Source organism: Bos indicus, chromosome 28, assembly GCF_029378745.1.
Source record: "Bos indicus isolate NIAB-ARS_2022 breed Sahiwal x Tharparkar chromosome 28, NIAB-ARS_B.indTharparkar_mat_pri_1.0, whole genome shotgun sequence".
Classification (NCBI taxonomy): Eukaryota; Metazoa; Chordata; class Mammalia; order Artiodactyla; family Bovidae; genus Bos; species Bos indicus.
This window is the reverse complement of record NC_091787.1, coordinates 9,478,600-9,497,835: the sequence shown is the minus strand read 5'-3', so window position 1 is coordinate 9,497,835 and position 19,236 is coordinate 9,478,600. Positions and strand designations below refer to the sequence as shown.

The 19,236-nt window shown below is 39.7% G+C and overlaps 1 protein-coding gene and 1 non-coding gene across 2 annotated transcripts in view; one reads left to right on the top strand and one right to left on the bottom strand.

Moving 5' to 3' along the window:
- The window catches only part of ACTN2 (actinin alpha 2), a 78,628-nt gene that overhangs the window by 40,319 nt on the left and 19,073 nt on the right, over positions 1-19,236 (bottom strand). Inside the window, exons 2-4 of the mRNA XM_070782249.1 lie at positions 7,349-7,463; positions 6,360-6,479; positions 3,887-3,973 (exon numbers count right to left, since the gene is read on the bottom strand). Of these exons, the coding sequence (XP_070638350.1) occupies positions 3,887-3,973; positions 6,360-6,479; positions 7,349-7,463 (322 nt within the window). The remainder of the gene's footprint in view (positions 1-3,886; positions 3,974-6,359; positions 6,480-7,348; positions 7,464-19,236) is intronic.
- On the top strand, positions 459-565 carry LOC139180455 (U6 spliceosomal RNA). The gene has a single exon (XR_011564726.1). It is a non-coding gene; the product is annotated as a U6 spliceosomal RNA (small nuclear RNA).

Sequence of the window (19,236 nt, the reverse complement as noted above, 5' to 3'; positions counted from 1 at the left end):
AAACAGCTCCTCAAAACCTGAACATGTGGACTCTCATTCAAAATTGGGCCTTGGCCTTCCATTTCAGTATGAAGTTGACTTTTTCAAATCAAGATAAGTATTCTATAATTACTTCTCTGAAGTTCCCACTTCTAGTTCAGACTTCTCTTTGACCCATAATCCAGATGAAACAACACAACCCCCCAAATTTTGTGTGCTCCAAGAATAATTTGAATGGCTCCTGATCATGTCTCTTATTAATAGCAAATTCCTGTTAAGGAAAAAGACTGAAAGATCTAAGACTTTATTGCAATATTAAGTCATACAGATATTGAAACATGGCACTCCATAGTTAGCTGTTCTGCTATAGACATAACAGCCTGCCTTTGGGGTTCTAGCCAATGGAATTAGTAAGAAAAAGTACAATAGGAGGAGATAATCCAAACTTTTAAAATAAACTTTAAATAAAACTTGGGTTAGTGCTCACTTCGGCAGCACATATACTAAAATTGGAATGATACAGAGAAGATTAGCATAGCCCCTGTGCATGAATGACACGAAAATCTGCGAAGTGTTCCATATTTTAAAATATTGTATTCTAACACACATAGACGAAATCTAGAAAAATGGTACTGAAGAATTTATTCACAGGGCAGCTATGGAGAAACAGACATAGAGAACAGACTTATGGACGTGGGGAGAGAGGAGGAGAGGGTGAGATGTATGGAAAGAGTAACATGGAAACTTATATTACCATATGTAAAATAGAGAGCCAACAGGAATTTGCTGTATGGCTCAGGAAACTCAAAACAGGGGCTCTGTATCAGCCTAGAGGGGTGGGATGGGGAGGGAGATGGGAGGGAGGTTCAAAAGGGAGGGGATATGTATACTTATGTCTGATTCATGTTGAGGTTTGACAGAAAACAACAAAATTCTGTAAAGCAAATATACTTCAATAAAAAAATAAATTAAAAAAAAACAGGTTAGGTAAGTAAACATACAGAAAGTAGATTAATACAACCTTATAACTGCCACTTACATTTAGATTTATGATTTTTCTTAAAGATTTTTTGACGTGGACTATGTTTAAAGTCTTTATTGAATTTGTTACAATATTGCTTCTGTTTTGTTTTGGTTTGTTTGGCCCCAAGGCAGGGGATGTTAGCTCCCCAACTAGGGATTGAAACTGTACCCCCTGCGTTGGAAGGGAAAGTCTTAACTGCTAGACCACCAGGGAAGTCCCTTAACCTTAGATTTGTAAGTCATTTTGTAAATCATTATTGTTTAGTCACTAAGTTGTGTCTGACTCTTTGCGACCCCATGGATTGTAGCCCACCAGGCTCCTTCCGTCCATGGGATTCCCCAGGCAAGAAAAGCCATGAGTTTAACCTAATTTCTATTTGAATATGTCTGAACACTCTTAGACCATGAATGCTGAAGCAAGTATTTCCCCTGTTGAATTGGCTACTGTAATAAAGCTGACTCTCTCTCACCCCAATTTAATTTTGAGGCATTCAATGGAAGGTTACAAGCCTGTGCCAAATAGCACACGACTGAGGTATACCTCACCCCCTGTAGGTGAAGGTTAAACCTGAAAAGTCCCCACAGAAAACCCTGACGGTGGGTACACAAAGCATGCTATAAATAGGCAGTGTCATCTGTCATTCCATCATGAGCAACCATACGACACACCAAGGAACTGCACCTACTCAGGCTTCTCTGCACTGCCCTCAGCAGCAGATACGGCAACCTCTCGTTTTCCTTCTTAGAAGAGGCCCATCATTTCTGTTGATGGAGAGTGGCTTCTCAAAGAATTCCGTCTAAATAACAATGTCTTTTTCTACATAATATATGTCATTTAAATAAATTAGACAATTTTTCTGTACACTTACAGAAATTAAGTGAGGTTTTTTTAAGAAATGACTCCATGAAAGTTAAACAAATAAAAAAATAGATTAGCAAACTATCTACTGTTAGGACACTAAAAGACTTCTGTTTGAAGAGATTTATTTAAGCACTTTGCCAGTGAATTGCACTTCTGAATGTTTATTTCCTAGTCATTTGAAAATCTTTCTATCATGATGTGTTTTACAAAAAAACTATGATTTGATTATCTTATCTTGGGCACATTAATAATAATTTGGGGGAAAACCTCTAGTGGATCATACCATTCATAGTTACATTTGAAATAGAAGTAAGTTTTCAATTAATATTATCAGTAACTTAAAATGTAACCGATCAGAAAAACCTGAGGTCAAGTTCACCTCTGTGATATCTGTGGGAAAAGGATTTGCTTCCCATGGGTGGAGGAGCCTGGTAGGCTGCAGTCCATAGGGTCGATAAGAGTCAGACACGACTGAGCAACTTCACTTTCCCTTTTCACTTTCATGCATTGAGAAGGAAATGGCAGCCCACTCCAATGTTCTTGCCTGGAGAATCCCAGGAATGGGGGAGCCTGGTGGGCTGCCGTCTATGGGGTCGCACAGAGTCGGACACGACTGAAGCGACTTAGCAGCAGCAGCAGCAGTGTAGTAAATGCAATGATGTGAACAAGATTTTTTAACTTGTTCTACAAAGTGGGTTCAACTGCTTAAATATTTAAATGTAGAAGTATATAAAATTGCTTAAATGATTATAAATTATTCTTTCTTAACAAAGCAGGAACTTTTAAAAAGCATCTCATAATTTTCACAAGCATGAACGGAATGTACTTTAATAAGAGTACATTGTATGAGGGACTTTCCTGGAGGTTCAGTGGTTAAGAATCTGCCTTGCAATGCAGGGGTTATGGGTTTGATCCCCGGTCAGGGAACTAAGATCCCCCATGCCACAGAGCAACTAAGCTGGAGAGCTTCAACTATTGAGCCCAGACACTCCGGAGCCCATGTACCAAAACTAGAGAGTCCATATGTCTGCAGTGAAGATCCCTAATGCACAATTAAGACATGACACAGTCAAATAAATAAATATTTCTTTTAAAAAGTCCATTGTATGAAAGTTTTCAAATTCAGGCTCAATAAATTCAAGCTGCCTGCTATTCCTGAGCTTGAATTATTGAGGCTTTAATATCATTATATTTTAGTTTGATCTTTAGAGAAATTCCTAGACAGAATTATAAACAATGCTCTCGGCCCTTACCATTCAGGTGCCTGGTTATCTGATAGGAGACAAACTTGGAGAAGGTTGAACAAGTCAGACTACACTTAAGTATGATATGCAGCTACGCATTTTGTGATGCAAGTGCTAAACAAGCCAAGTGCTAATTTTAAGAACGTCAATTTGACACTTTTGACAGTGTTGAATTCATCAAAACATTTGGGAACGCAGTGGGCGTAAAAGACTAAAGAGTTGCATCTTCAGTGGCAGGGCCAAGGATTGGGATTATATTACAACAATGGAACAGTTACTGGGCTCAAAAATAGGATGACAATAGAGATTTTGGTTTTTTTTTTTTTAAAAAAAAAGAGGGGGGAGGGAGTGAAGGATAAGAGAGAGGAAGTTAAAAATGAACTAAGGAATGAACAAACAGATTTCAATTGATTATCTTTTCGCACTTGGAAAAAAAAGGGTTTCAAGCTGTGAAGTCTAAAGAACTGTTATAATCATGAACCGAAAAGTATAATAAGCAATAAAGAAGCTCAAAAAAAAAAAAATACTCATTTAAAAAAGCGACTTCTGTTCTGAACATGTGCTCATCTTTTCCTAAATGATTCCACCCCCATGAATGAAACAGCATTGCTGGGGTCTCTTTTTTCATACAAATAGAAAACTCGTGAAAACCCAACTCAGGCATCTTTCATTCAATCATGTAAGTGACTGTTCAGTTTTATAAAACTCTATTCAAACTTGACTTTATCAACTCAATTTTATTCTAAGTATCTATCAGGTTTTTACCCAAGTCATTTACCTTCAACTGAAATATCCTGAATAGCAAAGCGCAGGATGATGGTCCAGATCATACCCAGCGTCATCTTCACGTTGCCATCAACAATTTCTTTAGGTAAGAAAAAACAACAAAAAATGAAGTTAAAGATAACATAATCAGTATATAAAGTTTTCCTATGAGTCTTCTATAAGTTTTGATTTCAGAGCTATTGGAAAATAACATATGGAAAGACGAGTTTCTGTTTTTGTAAGTGTTGTAGCATGTCTAGTTATAAATGTGGTATTCATAACCAAATGTCTCCAGTTTAAATTCTAAGTTAATAATGAGCACAGATCTTGCATATGCAAAGGCACTGAAAACAACCCAGGGATTTCCCAGGTTTAAAGACTAGATGTGCTAAGGTTCTAAATAATCAAACACAGAGAACACAGACTCATCTTTACTCTGATTCTTCTTCTCAAGCTCCCCAGTTGGCAGGCTATCGGATTCAGTTGCAAAATAAATGAATGGCAGGGTAGTCTCAGCTCCTGCTAGACTCACCAGGACTCCCAATCTCCCACAGATAATGGAGATCCTTCTTATTAGTTCTTATTAAGAGTCACTGGGCTGGGGAAACCATAATTCAAAAAAACACATGTATACCAATGTTCACTGCAGTACTATTTACAACAGCCAGGACAAGGAAGCAATCTAGATGTTGACTGACAGATGAATGGATAGAAAAGTTGTATGAAGTTCCCTGGTGGCACAGAGAGTAAAGAGTCTGCCTACAATGCGGGGGACCCAGGTTCAATCCCTGGGTCAGGAAGATCTCCTGGAGAAGGAAATGGCAACCCACTCCAGTATTCTTTCCTAGAGAATCCCTATAGACAGAGGAGCCTGGCAGGCTACAGTCCATGGGGTTGTAAAGAGCTGGACCCAACTGAGCGACTTCACATTCACATATTTACAAGGGACTATTACTCAGTCATAAAAAGGAATGAAATTGAGTCAGCTATAGTGATGCAGATGAACCTAAAGTATGGTATACAGAGTGAAGTAAGTCAGAAAGAGAAAAACAAATATCGTATATTAATGCATATATATGCAATCTACAAAAATGGTACTAATGAATCCATTTGCAGAGCAGGAACACAGATGCAGACACAGAGAACAGACTTGTGCACACAGCAGGGGAAGTTTGTCTTAGGACGAACTAAGAGAAGAGCACTGACTTATATATACTACGAGGTATAAAATATGTAGCTAGTGGGAAGAAGCTGCTCTATGGCACGGGGAGCTCAGCCCGGTGCTCTGTGATGACCTAAAGGGGCGGGATGCGGAGAGTGAGAGGGAGGCTCCAGAGGGAGGGGATATATGTACACATACAGCGGATTCACACTGTTGTATGGCAGAAACTAACACAACATTGTAAAGCAATTATACTCCAATTTTTAAAAAAACTTACTGGGCTGTATAAACTCTTTCTCCTTCAGATGATTAGTCTGACTCTATTTGTTTTTTTGCACAAAGCATTGAGTTTCTCTTTATTATGTGTAATATAGGAAAAATTATTCAAATTAAAATTATTTTTTAAGGACTGTCACATGCTCTGATTCCTTTCACTGCTGATCACCTCAGTTCCTCCAAAGTCATAATCTTTAAGCTACGATATTTTTCAAACAGAAGTTTTGTCCAGTCCATAGCTCTTGTATCTGTCAGCCTTGCCACAATTATTTTAGGTGGGCCTTTTTGATTGCCAATGGAATACGGACACACTTCAAAATTCCCCATCTGTACTCTTTGGGATCCAATTTTCTAAAGCAGTTTACTTCAGGACCATGTTTAGGGTCAGGAGATGGATCTGTCTAGTTCTGGATCTGACACCCTCTAAAAATGTATTAAGGCTTCCCAGATGGCTCAGTGATAAAGAATCTGCCTGACAACGCAGGTGATGCAGATTCAATCCCTGGGTCGGGAAGATTCCCTGGAAAAGGAAATGGCAACCCACTCCAGTATTCTTGCCTAGAAAATTCCATGGACAGAGGAACCTGGTGGGCTACAGTTCATGGGGTTGCAAAGAGTCGGACATGACTGAGCACACACACACACACAAATGCATGAAGTTCAAATCACATCCTAAGTTATCACATCCTAGAACAATAAGATCATTGGGAAAATGGCAATATCGTCTTAAAATTTGGACACTGTGTTCTCAAGATAAATGCCTAAAAAAAGAAGCCATCTTTGTTTCATGTCAATGTTAAAAATTAGTGCTAAATCAATACAGCTAATAAGTTAAAAGCTTAATATACGAGGGGAAAGTATCAGCTCTATTTGACTCTATTCTTTTCAAACAGCCTTAGAGCCTTGTCTCCTGTGCATGTATCCAGAGCTTGGCAAAGAGGCTGACACGGTAGATGGGGGGAGGGAACAGGGAGGGAAGAAGGCAACCAGCTGCAGGCCCACTGCCCTATGGGGAGGTTGGTGCACTTTCCCATCACACCCCATTTACCTTCTGCCCCGATGGACACCAGCTTCACGCCTTTGCTGGCTATGTAATCCAAGGCTTTGTTGACATTAGCGATTTTGTGGAATCGCATTTTTCCTCGGTCAGGTTTGGGCAGCCTTTCCCCTGTCGGGTGAAAAGAGAACCGTGTAGACACAGAGAAAAGAGCCCCTTGATGCGGAATGAAGATGACAAAATTCAGAGCACACACCCTCCTTAAACAAAAATCATTATCTGACTGTTCCTCGTGTATCTCTAGTTTCTGTAAATCACAGTACTTTCAAGATGAAATGGACCAGAGCAGAGGCTGTGCTATGAAGTCCATATGCTTTTCAGACCTGCTGGGAGAGCTTTGTTTGGTCTATGAGCCAATGTTTAAATAAGAAAGAGAGAAGCCAGCTGGGGCCCCCGCAGCAATTGGAGTAGCTGACCAGCTATAAGAAGAAGTCAGGGAGCCTCATTCAAATTGCAGGGCTCATCTCAGACACGGGAGTATGAGGATATCCCGGCAGCCCTGCCTTCATCCATTCTCCAGTCCAATGTCTAAACCAGCTAGCTGACATTCAGGGCAAGGTATAACCCCTCAGAAACTTTGACTCCTGTTTGCAGAGTTAAGCCAATATGTACACTGGCTTTTGGCACGAAAGACAATTTTTGGAATACACACTAGCCAGACTAAACCTGGACAGGGCAGCCTGGTGAGGAGTTATATAAATGTCATTTTCTCTTCTCTCATTCTGTTTCGAGGTGGGTGGCAGAAACATTATTTTAATAAGTCCGTTTTAAACAGAATTCGCTCCTCTTTTAGAAGAGAAAAATAACTCCAGACAGATTGCTCTTTGGAAAGTTTTCTTTGCCAATAATACCATGTTCTTGCCCAGCCAGGTTCAAAGGGAGCTTTTTTTAAAAAAAAAAAAAAGAAAAAAACAGATGCATATATATCTACTGCTCAGACAAAATGGGTATAACACCTACAAAAAATGTTTAAGACTCACCTGAGATGACTTCCAAAAGTAGCATGAGCTTAAGGCCATTCCGGAAATCTTCCTCGATGTTCTCGATCTGAGTGCCAGCTTTCCTGAGGTGGGAGTTGCACCAGGCGGTGAAGGTCTGCGACAGAAGCAAAGAGTGCTGAGCACAGCTCTGCTGACACCCAGTGCCCCTCTGTGAGGACCACACCCGGCGTCGCACACCTTCTGGGCCACAGGAGGATGGGACATCTTGGAATTGGATAGAAAGAACGATTGGAAGCCCAAAGGTAAGATATAAGTAACATTTCCTCTTTAGAGACTAAGAAAAGGAAGTCATTTATTTGGTCTAACCACTTGAGGAATTTTTGTTCAGTTTAAACAGGTACTACTTTTGGAATTAACACATACACACTACTATATGTAAAGTGGATAACCAACAAGGACCTACTGTATGGCACAGGGAACTTTATTCAACGGTTTGTAATAACCTATAATGGAAAACTGCAAGGAGATCCAACTAGTCCATTCTGAAGGAGATCAGCCCTGGGATTTCTTTGGCAGGAATGATGCTAAAGCTGAAACTCCAGTACTTTGGCCACCTCAATGCGAAGACTTGACTCATTGGAAAAGACTCTGATGCTGGGAGGGATTGGGGGCAGGAGGAGAAGGGGACAACAGAGGATGAGATGGCTGGATGGCATCACTGACTCGATGGACGTGAGTCTCAGTGAACTCCGGGAGTTGGTGATGGACAGGGAGGCCTGGCGTGCTGAGATTCATGGGGTCGCAAAGAGTCAGACACGACTGAGTGACTGATCTGATAATGGAAAAGAATCTGAAAAAGAATCTATATTTATATATATATATACATACACGCATATATCCTCCTTAAAGCACTGCATGAAGGAACTATTCCGTGCCCAGTCACTTCAGTTGTGTCCGACTCTTTGCAACCCATGGACTGTAGCCCACCAGGCTCCTCTGTCCATTGGATTTTCCAGGCAAGAATACTGGAGTGGGTTGCCATTTCCTCCTCCAGGGGATCTTCCCCACTTAGGGATTGAACCAGCATCTCCTCTGTCTCCTTCACTGCAGGCAGATTCTTTACAGCTGAGCCATCGGGGAAGTTTGTGTGTGTATATATATATATATATATATATATATATATATACACACACACACACACAAACACACACATATATGCACATATATACACACAGACAAACACATACATATATATATATGCACACACATATATATATAACTGAATCTGTGTGCTGTATACCTGTTAGTAAATCAACTATACTTCAATAAAAAAATAATAAAAAAATTGTAAAAGGTACTGTGTTTTTATACCAATGCCATTGCCTTCTGAAAACCTCTTACTCTGTAAGAAAGACAGATTAAATTAGGATGTGCATACAAGAAAAATCTATGTGCTTACAGAACAGATGAATAAATAACCCTTACAGAATGTTCAAAATGTCATACTTTAGAGCAGAAGGTGGGAGGTGTAGTAAGAAGGGGAAGAAAAGAGGGACTCATAACCACTAATTATCTACAACTAGTTTATCCTGGATGAACAACAATTTTAAGCTAGTAACTGAATCAATTAAACAAATTTGCAGTATAGTCAATCATTACTAATAATAATAACAGCAAGAGTAATAATAGTGACCTCCTACTGGCATATTCCAGGCCCTGGATTAGACCCCAGATTTCAAAGACAATTAGAGCTCTGCCCTAGAAAGGTTCAGATTCCAGTCAAGTTAAGAAATAACTAAGGCAATATTAAGCAGAAATATGAATGATATACTAAGGGGTATCCGAAGTCATTCTGTTTATTTTTCAAGCTTCTTTTAACTTGGCTTCCACTTGTGCACTATTTCCTGCCAAAACCAGATTAGAAATGCTTCTGGCAGCTGCTGGCTAAGAATGCAAACTGTCCCCTTGTCACACAACAGCTGCTGGGCTCAAGAACAAAGTGCCCGGCACACTACGCTGGAGGGAGACTCACAAATAGGGTTTGTGCTGTAGATAAGAAAATAAACCTCTCAGAAATAGACTTTTTCCAAGTTAGAATACAAAAAGACAGGGTTTCCATTAAAATGATTTTCCTGGATAATAAAAAGGATTTTCAAATTTGACTAATAGTTATTTCAAGAACTATGTGAAAGGAATTTGCAGCAGCACAGACGGACCTGGAGATGATCATACCAAGTGAAGTAAGTCGGAAAGAGAAAGACAAATACCATACGATAGCACTTCTACGTGGAATCTAAAATATGACTCAAATTAACTTATCTACAAAACAGAAAGGACTCACAAACACAGAGAACAGATTTGTTTTTGCCAAGGGGGAGGGGGTCAGGGGTCAGGAGAGAGAGGGATTGGAAGGTTAGATAGTAGATGCAAACCATTATATATAGAACGAATAAACAAGAAGGTCCTAACTGTATATAGCACAGGGAACTATATTCAGTATCCTGTGATAAATCACAGTGGAAAAGAACACACACAAAAAATGAATATATATGTATAACTGAATCACTCTCCTGTACAGAAGAAATTAACACAACATTGCAAATCAACTCTACTTCAATAAAATTAAAAAAAAAAAGAAATCTGTGATGGCATTAAATTCTAGGGTAAAAAGAAAATGTAGGTATTTTCTTAGATTTACAATAATAAATGTTACTGTGAGAGCCTAAACTAATAATTATTTCTCCCAAAACACACCTAAACTTTATTCCAGTCTAAACAGAGAGATACCCTAAGTCATATACTCTAGATCTGCACCTAATCAATATGATAGTCACTGACACACATATTTAACTGTAATTAATTAAAATTAAAGGAAATAAAATTTTAGTTCCCCAGCTGCACAAGCCACCTTTCAAGTGCTCAAAAGCTACACAGGACTAGTGGCGGCTATGCTGGATGGAGTAGACATGGAACGTGAAAGTTCTACTGGACAGTGCTAGTCCAGATAATCATCATTCCTGTTCTGAAGCTAAGATTATTAACAAGAGTCTATTATCACCTATCTATTATTTCAAGAATCTATTATTCAAAATTCAAGGGGTACAGAAAGGTATAAAGGAGAAAGCTTCCCTCTCCACTCCTGGTCACCCAGTTCTCGGTCGCCCAGTTTCCTTCCCCAGAGGGAACAACAAAGAGATTCAGTTTCTTGCGTTTCTCTTCAACAACATTCTCTACACATGTGTAAACACAGATACATACATCATTTTCTCTATCCCTTTAACATAAATCACAATATACACATTGTTCTGCACCTGGATTTTTAATTTATGGCTGATTCATGTCAATGTATGGCAAAAACCACTACAATATTGTAAAGTAATTAGCCTCCAAACTAATACAATTATGTAAAGTTTAAAAATAAAATAAAATTTAAAAATAAATAAATAAAATAAATTAAGAAAATAAACATTCAGCAATTGCTTTAACCAAAAAAAAAAAAAAAAAAGAAAGAAAAATATAACCCAGGGATCATTCACTATCAACAAAGATCACTCCTTTTTTATGGCTGTATAGTATTCTATTATTGTAAATATACCATCTTTTTTGAACTAGTTCCTTGGATGAACATTTTAGACTGCTTTCAGATAACCAAGTTCATATAGTTAAAAAACTTCCCAGGCCCCATTTTCAGCAAGCAAAACTACTTTGAAAGTAGTTTTTCAGTTTTTTTCTGACAATACTGAGACTAACCATATTCTTAATCTTTTGGGAAAGGTACAAGAGAATATAGCAGGTTGTGATTTTTTTTTAATGGAAATAGAGAAAAAAATTAAAAACTCAACTCAGAAAACTCAGCTCAAAAAAAATCTTTATTGAGTTGTCTTTATCTAGATTCTACTTTAAAATGTGCAAATATTGCTGGTGTAAATTTCCTTACTTTGTTACCATGTTATTTAAGGCCCTTCATAATACAAGTATCAGAAGCACTTCTGGATAGAGTGCCAAGTCTGTTCATGAAGTCAGTGCAGTTCCTGACCCCCCACTGTGGAACACTGTGAACGTCTGTTGGATACCACCTTTTTATAGGCATGCATACGATGAAGGTAATTTACCATAGATAATTATTCAGTTGTGCTAAGCCAGAGAATGAATTGAATCTACAAGGTCAATTTAGTCAGTTAAGTGTAATGAAGTTTCACTTTCTTTAATGAGTATTCTGAAGGGCCAATAAATGTGGTGACTAACTTCAATGCAAAAAAGGACCCCAATGGCTTTGTGATAATAGCTTGCAAAGAGGCCAGTACATTCTGAAAAGGAATTTTAAGCTTTATTAGACTGTTTAATTTTCACTCTATTTACAGTTTTCATTACCGTGGCCCACAGAGACCGTTTCCATGCCTTCCCCGTTGTCCCCTGCTTCCGTAAAAAGCTGCAAATCATGGAGGAGATAGAAATGAAATCCATCACAGAAGCAACAAAATCCCACACATTGTACCTAAAAGGCATCTTCGTGGATTTTCTTGTTACTTGATGGCAATGTGCATCTTTAAGGTCCCTGCAAACTAAATCTTGGAGAACTGAAATGGAACCAAGGTATGTCCATGTGGTTTTAAAAGGAGGCTCCTTGGGTCAAACCAGATTACCAAGGCAGGTGTCCTTTCTGAAAAGGAATGGTGTTCTATAAACCAGACACAGTCCCTCGAGGAAAGAGGTCAATGTACCCCAGCCTAGAGTCCATCTCAGACGCTGCCTCATCACATTAAGGCTCTCTAACCTCCTCCCTTGCCTCCAACTCAAACCTCCCTCTCTCTCTCTCTCCTAGAAAAGAGCTACTTCTCTGCTCCTGTTCACCTAGTGATAAACACATATACTTTTTTTTTTAGTATTCATTTACTTGGCTGTCAGGTTTTAGTTGTGGCTCCAGGATCTTTTGTTGCAGCATACAAGCTCTCGAGTTGTGGCTCTTGGGCTTAATTGCTCCATAAGCATGTGGGATCTTCCCAGACTAAGGACTAAACCCGTGTCCCCTACATTGGCAGGCGGATTCTTAACCATGGGACCACCAGGGAAGTCTCTATAGATCCTTTCTGCATCTTAAAATTAAGCACATTAAAACAATCTTTCTGAGCCTCACAAAGAGAACCAAGATGGGAAAACATAACCATCTACTCACAGATAGAAAAGGCTGACGTTCCTAGTCCTTCTCACCCTCCTAAGATACTCATGACAAAGCTAAGGGAATGATGGACCTTAGAGATGATCATACTAACTGAAGTAGGTCAGAGAAAAACAAGTATCATATGATATTGCTTATATGTAGAATTTTTTTTTTAAAAAAGGAATACAAATGAATTTATATACAAAACAGAAATAGACTTACAGACATAGAAAAGAAACTTATGGTTACCAAAGGGGAAGGGGGGAGGATAAATTAGGAGTTTGGAATTCACAGATACACCCTACTATGTATAAAATAGATAACCAACAAGGACCTCCTGTATGGCACAGGAAACTATACTCAATATTTTGTAATAACCTATAAGGGAAAAGAATCTGAAAAAGAATAGACATACGTATACCTGAATCACTCTGCTGTACACCTGAAATTAACCCTTTAATCAATTATACTTCAATAAAAAATAAAATAAATACATATGGATTTATTTCTTTAAAAGCTAAGGGAATGAGTGTTTAGTCACTGAAAGATGGAAAGGCACAGGAGTCTTTGTCTCACTGTGTATACATTCCTTTGGCAGAGGAGTAAATAATAGCATTTCCCCCTGAAATATACAGAATCATAACCCATGAGTCACCGGCCAGGAAGGACAGTGGGTGCAGATTGGTCTCCCTGCTCATATGGCACCCTCCCTGGCCACTGTACTGAAACTCTGAAACAACAGAGAGCAGAGGAAAACAACTGGGGGTTAAGGCTCTGTGCCCACGACTTGTAATATTATGTTTTCATGTGAAAAGTCTGAAGGATATTCAAATGATCAGCAGGTGCACCTCCACTGTACTCCTGAACATAATCTAGAGAGCCAGAAAACGCTCTTCAACCCCTAAAACATGGTGGTGAGAAAAATGTCAGTTGGAATGGCCAAAACCTGGAAGCAACCTAAATGTCCATTGACAGATGAATGGATAAAGAAGATGTGGTACATATATACAATGGAATATTACTCAGTCATAATAAAGAATGCAATAATGCCACCTGCAGCGACATGGATGCACCTAGAGATTGTCATACTAAGCAAAGTGTGTCTGAGAAAAACAGATATCATACGACATCACTTATATGTCTACCTAAATATGACACAAACAGACTTATTTACAAAACAGAAACAGATTCACAGACAGAAAACAAACTTACAGTTACCAAAGAAGAAAGGTTGGGGAAGGGGTAAATTAGAGGAGTTTGGGATTAACACATAAACACTGCTGCTGCTGCTAAGTCGCTTCAGTCATGTCCGACTCTGTGCGACCCCATAGACGGCCGCCCACCAGGCTCCTCCGTCCCTGGGATTCTCCAGGCAAGAACACTGGAGTGGGTTGCCATTTCCTTCTCCAATGCATGAAAGTGAAAAGTGAAAGGGAAGTCGCTCAGTCGTGTCCGACTCTTCACGACCCCATGGACTGCAGCCCACCAGGCTCCCCGTCCCTGGGATTCTCCAGGCAAGAGTACTGGAGTGGAGTGCCATTTCCTTCTCCAACACATACACACTGCTATATAGAAAACAGATGACCAAAATGACCTGCTATATAGCACAGGGAACTCTACACCTGAAACACACTAGAAATCGACTGTACTCTAATACAATATAAAATTTTTTTTAAAAGAAAGAAAAATGTCAGTTGTAGGAGTTTCCTAAGAATATCTGTTAGCACGAATTGCTATCTCCATTCAGAAGCCACACCTTCTTCTTTGAAGAACTTACTAGCAAAGTTCCCAGTCCATAGAAACTCTGTTGCCTTTCTCAAAGTTAAATTATATGTCACGATAATCAGTACACTGTGCTTAATGACAAAAAAGTACTTATATCCTCACTGAAATGTCGAGATACGCTTGAGTTATTGAACATTATGCATTTGTATTTAGTTTCTTTTTAAGTTAATTAAGCCTATAGATATAACAACCTACCTTGTAGATTATTCCAAAGAGAGAGGGGAAAACAACATCTTTCCATGAAAATGAGTAATATCTGTGATTAATTATATTGTTAAAATAACACAAGTCTGCAACTCTACCTGGGAGACATCATCATCTGACACAAAAAAGGACCAAAAGAAAAAAAAAAATCAATCCTGAATCTGACACAGGTCTCTGAGTATGAGTCCATTTCATGCCATCAGTTAATTATTAATTCTTCTAGCAATAAGGCTGTAGGACTGGGCTGGCTCCTGTAAGACTACCCTTGTTCAATTTACTATTCCATTTTCTCCAAACAAAAATCTGGCAACATAACAGATATCAATTTCCTTTATATTTTGTGAGCCAGCTTTTATTTTCATAATAACTACATAAAATACTAATTTGAGGTCACATTTCCTAACATGGAGACTCACTTCAGTCATTGGGCATTTCTGAATGAAACAGAACAGGGTTTACCGAGGGCTGGGGCATTTGGGCACAGCAGCATGAAGTTTGGGCTAGGTAAGCCTGAATAACTTTCAGCTTTTAAATCCACTAATTATAAAACAACATTGTCACTGGGAGTTTGGGGTTGGCAGATGCAAACTATTATATAAAGAATGGATAAACAACAAAGCCCTACTCTATAGTATGAGTTGGTGATGGACAGGGAGGCCTGGCGTGCTGCGATTCATGGGGTCGCAAAGAGTCGGACACGACTGAGAGACTGATCTGATCTGATCGCACAGGGAGCTGTAATATATTCAATATTTTGAGATAAACCACAACAGAAAAGAATACTTTAAAATAAAGAAATGTATATAAATAACTGAATCTCTTTGCTGTACAGTAGAAATTAATACAACACTGCAAATCAACTATACTTAAAAAGCAGCACTGTCTATCAGGTCAAAACCAGTTTAAGGCAGCATCAGAGTTTTCTACAATTTTGAGTCGCTTATCATTTACTGTCGTCTGTGAGTAAAGACATCAAGAGGGTCAGAGTGTGGATTCCTGGCCAGATCCTCTGGGCAAGACAACTGAGCCCCAGGTGAGCAGAAATAGTGGTCCCCAAGAGAGAGTGGAGGGCCCGGTCCAGCTCACTATCATGGCTTGGAACTCAGATTCTATTTCTGACTCTGACACCACGCAATTATTTGTCCTTCATGTCCTGACACTTTCCCAGCTACCAAAAAAAACCGCCACAATCAACTTATGAAATTATTCAAAAGGTTATCAGGAGAAGAAATACAAAGGCCAGCTGGGCAACACAATCTATTATCACAATAGCTCTGAACTGCCTCCTGCAAAAAACTATTGAAAACTACAACTCTGTTAAGCCAATTTTCTAACAACGCTCCATTTCTTTTTCTACTTACAATAATCATTATAACCGTGTTTTTTTTTCCACTTCATAAATTCCCAATTTGCCAGGATTGCTTCTAATCACTATCCTGGTCCTTTTTTAATATTTGAAAAGTAAGGCAGGGGGTGGGAGTGTCTAGGAAGATACACACATTTTGTAAAATGTCTGGTTAAGGGAGGAGAAGCGGGGCAGCTCTGGCATTTTAAGTAAGGAGGCATTGCCCTCCTCAAGGGCAGAGAGCTGCTCCTCTGAGGGGGCAGATCCATGCAACCCACGTGGCTGGTAGAGGCAGATCCATGCTAGTTCACCTTAAAGTTTCCCCACCCCTCATCCAGAAAGACCCTGACCCATGCATCATGGGGCAACAGCCCTGGGTGAGTTTGCACGATGCCACAATGCCCGGAATCACATCAGAAAAATCAGCAGAGTGACTTTAAATTGAAAGGGTCAGACACTCTACCAACTTTAAAAACATTTAAAAGGTGTTTCTCAGGATCAGGGACACAAGAGAACAGTCTGGTGGTTGTCAGGGGGAGGAGTTGGGAGAGGGATGGCGTGGAAGAGGGATAGAGTAGAAGGTTGGGGTTAGCAGATGCAAGCTTTTATATAGATAAAAACACCCACTGCTGTTCTCTTGTGCTCTTACACGATCTATATTTGCAAAATATTTTCCAGGCCCCTACAATTCATCATACTTCCCAACCAACTCATTGTATTAGGTCCATGGATCATTGCTTAGGGAAGAAATAAGCCACGGGATTTGTAGAGGCAAACTATTATTTATAGGACGGATAAACAACAATGTTTTACTGTATAGCACAGAGATCTATATGCAAAAGTCTATGAGAAACCATAAGGGAAAAGGATATAAAAGAAAAAGACTGCATATGTGCATGTAACTGAATCACTTTCCTGTACAGCAGTAACACAACCCTGTAAACCAAGTATATGTCAATTTTTAAAAAAGAACAAAATTGAACGCCATTGCAGGGGCGGGGGGAAAGGTGTTTCTGCTGGTGTTTAACATTAGAATAGCTCTCAGGACTCAGCAGTCACTCACAATGGTGACCAACTGTTCAGTACAATGAACGTTGACTAATCATCAATCAAGATCATAATGATCTTCAAAAAATTCCAAGTCTTCAAGGTTGCCAAGCACCCAAGCACACTTTTCAATTACACACAACATTTTAAAAAAGTGAATCAAAGCAAGAAGTAAGTAAGTAGAAGAGTGTTCCTTCTAAGGACGCTGCATGCGCTGCAATCAATTACCAGACATCTCGGAAGTCCATTTGGGGCCCTAACATTCTCATAACTGGCATAACCAGGCAGCTAACGGCATGGTGGGTAGCCCTTTTATTCTCTGGCCATAAATCTCTGCTTAGTCTCCAAGATCCTGCTGGATAACATAGCACACAACAGCTCAGGTTAGCAGTCCTTAAAAATCACCAGTTCTAAAAGCCTGAGCTTGGCTCTGTGACCAACTCAGCGTCTGGTGTGGGCAAGTCAGCTCATCTTTCCTGTGACTTTTTTTCTTTTTTTAAATTTCATTGAAGTACAACTGGCTTGCCATGTTGTGTTAATTTCTGCTGTATAGCAAAGTGACTCAGTTATACCCATATATATTTTCGTCATATTCTTTTTCATTATGGTTTATTACAGGATATTGAATATAGCTCCCCGTGCTAGACAGTGGGACTTGTTGTTTATCCGTCCTATAAATAATAGTTTGCCTCTGCCAATCCTGTGGCTTATTTCTTCCCCTAAGCAATGCATCATGAACCTAATACAACGAGTTGGCTGGGAAGTATGATGAATTGTAGGGGACTGCAAAATATTTTGCAAATATAAATGCTACAGGAACACAAGAGAACAGCAAGCAGTAGGTGGTGGAAATTCAAAGAAATTTGAGGTGCTTTGGGGTTTCAATGGAAAGGGAAGTAAGTCACTGCATAGAAAAATAAAGACAGTCCATGGTCACAATTTATGTCTACCTGAGCATAGGAGATACTCCACCTCTGATAAACGAGTATAAACGCACTGTCAGTTCAGCACATTTCATAGACTGCTGCTATACACAGACAGCGAGGGATGCACGGACCCAGAACCACACCAGTTCTCTACCTTTCCTGGTTTATCACATAAACTCACCCCACCATTCAAAGAAACGAGGACACCACTGGCATATCTTAACTTCCTCAGGGTACAAGGTGCTTACAATACTAGTGTTTGCTCATAAAGAGTAAAAATATTTTGTCCATGCATTAAAAAAAAACTTACTCCTAAGGCAGAGTTAATATGAAGGGCTACATGGAAATCAGAATTTGGTTCATGATACATTAGATACAAACAGCCTTAAAGTTAACTCATGCAAAAAGGCAAATTCCATTGCACTCCATTGCAAATGGAAGGCCCACAACTGGTTTCTCAGGCTTTCCACATGCCCACAGGCACAGATTATGCACCAAAGATCCACAAAATGAACACAGTAGTCTCCGCTGCTGCTAAGTCGCTTCAGTCATGTCCGACTCTGTGCAACCCTAGAGACGGCAGCCCACCAGGCTCCCCCGTCCCTGGGCTTCTCCAGGCAAGAACACTGGAGTGGGTTGCCATTTCCTTCTCCAATGCATGAAAGTGAAAAGTCAAAGTGAAGTGGCTCAGTCATGTCCGACTCTTAGCGACCCCATGGACTGCAGCCTACCAGGCTCCTCCGTCCATGGGATTTTCCAGGCAAGAGTGCTGGAGTGGGTGCCACTGCCTTCTCCGCAGTACTCTCTAGTCCTGCCTTATTCACCTTTGTGTCACCTAATGAACGCAGCACCCAGCAGGTACACCTGTATGAACCCATACAGAGCCAGGACCCATTCAAGTTTTTAATACTTCAAGCTTAAATTGTGACAATTTCAGTCATAAATAAATTGGAGCCTTAACAGTACCAACATACAGCTTTTCATCTGAGTATCAGGAATACACATAAACACAAATTTAATGACTCAAAGACAAAGTAAGAGAAAAAAAAAAGAGAGGCAGTCTTTTCCCACTGATTCATCCCCAACAAATACTGCCTACAAGTAGGATTCAGGCTTTCTTTCTAGGCAATGTGAGAATAGCTAACAATCTCTAATTAAGGAGTGTCAAAGCCTACGAGCAACTCAAGTAGGGCTGTCACCATGAGAGGGCTTTAAGGACTTGGTAAGGGAGCAGGAAAAATCCTCTCAGAAATACCTGGTGGGTGACACCATCACCTGGAACATTCTAAAAATGTCTGTGAGAGTGACACACAGGGAAGCTGGGATTTTTTTTTTTTTTCCTGCACCACACATTTTGTGGGAAACTTGGTTCCCTGACCCCCAGCTTGGAAGCTCAGAGTCCTAACCATTGGGCCGCCAGGGAATTCCCAAAGATGGGATTTTTGTTTTGTGTTCCAGACAC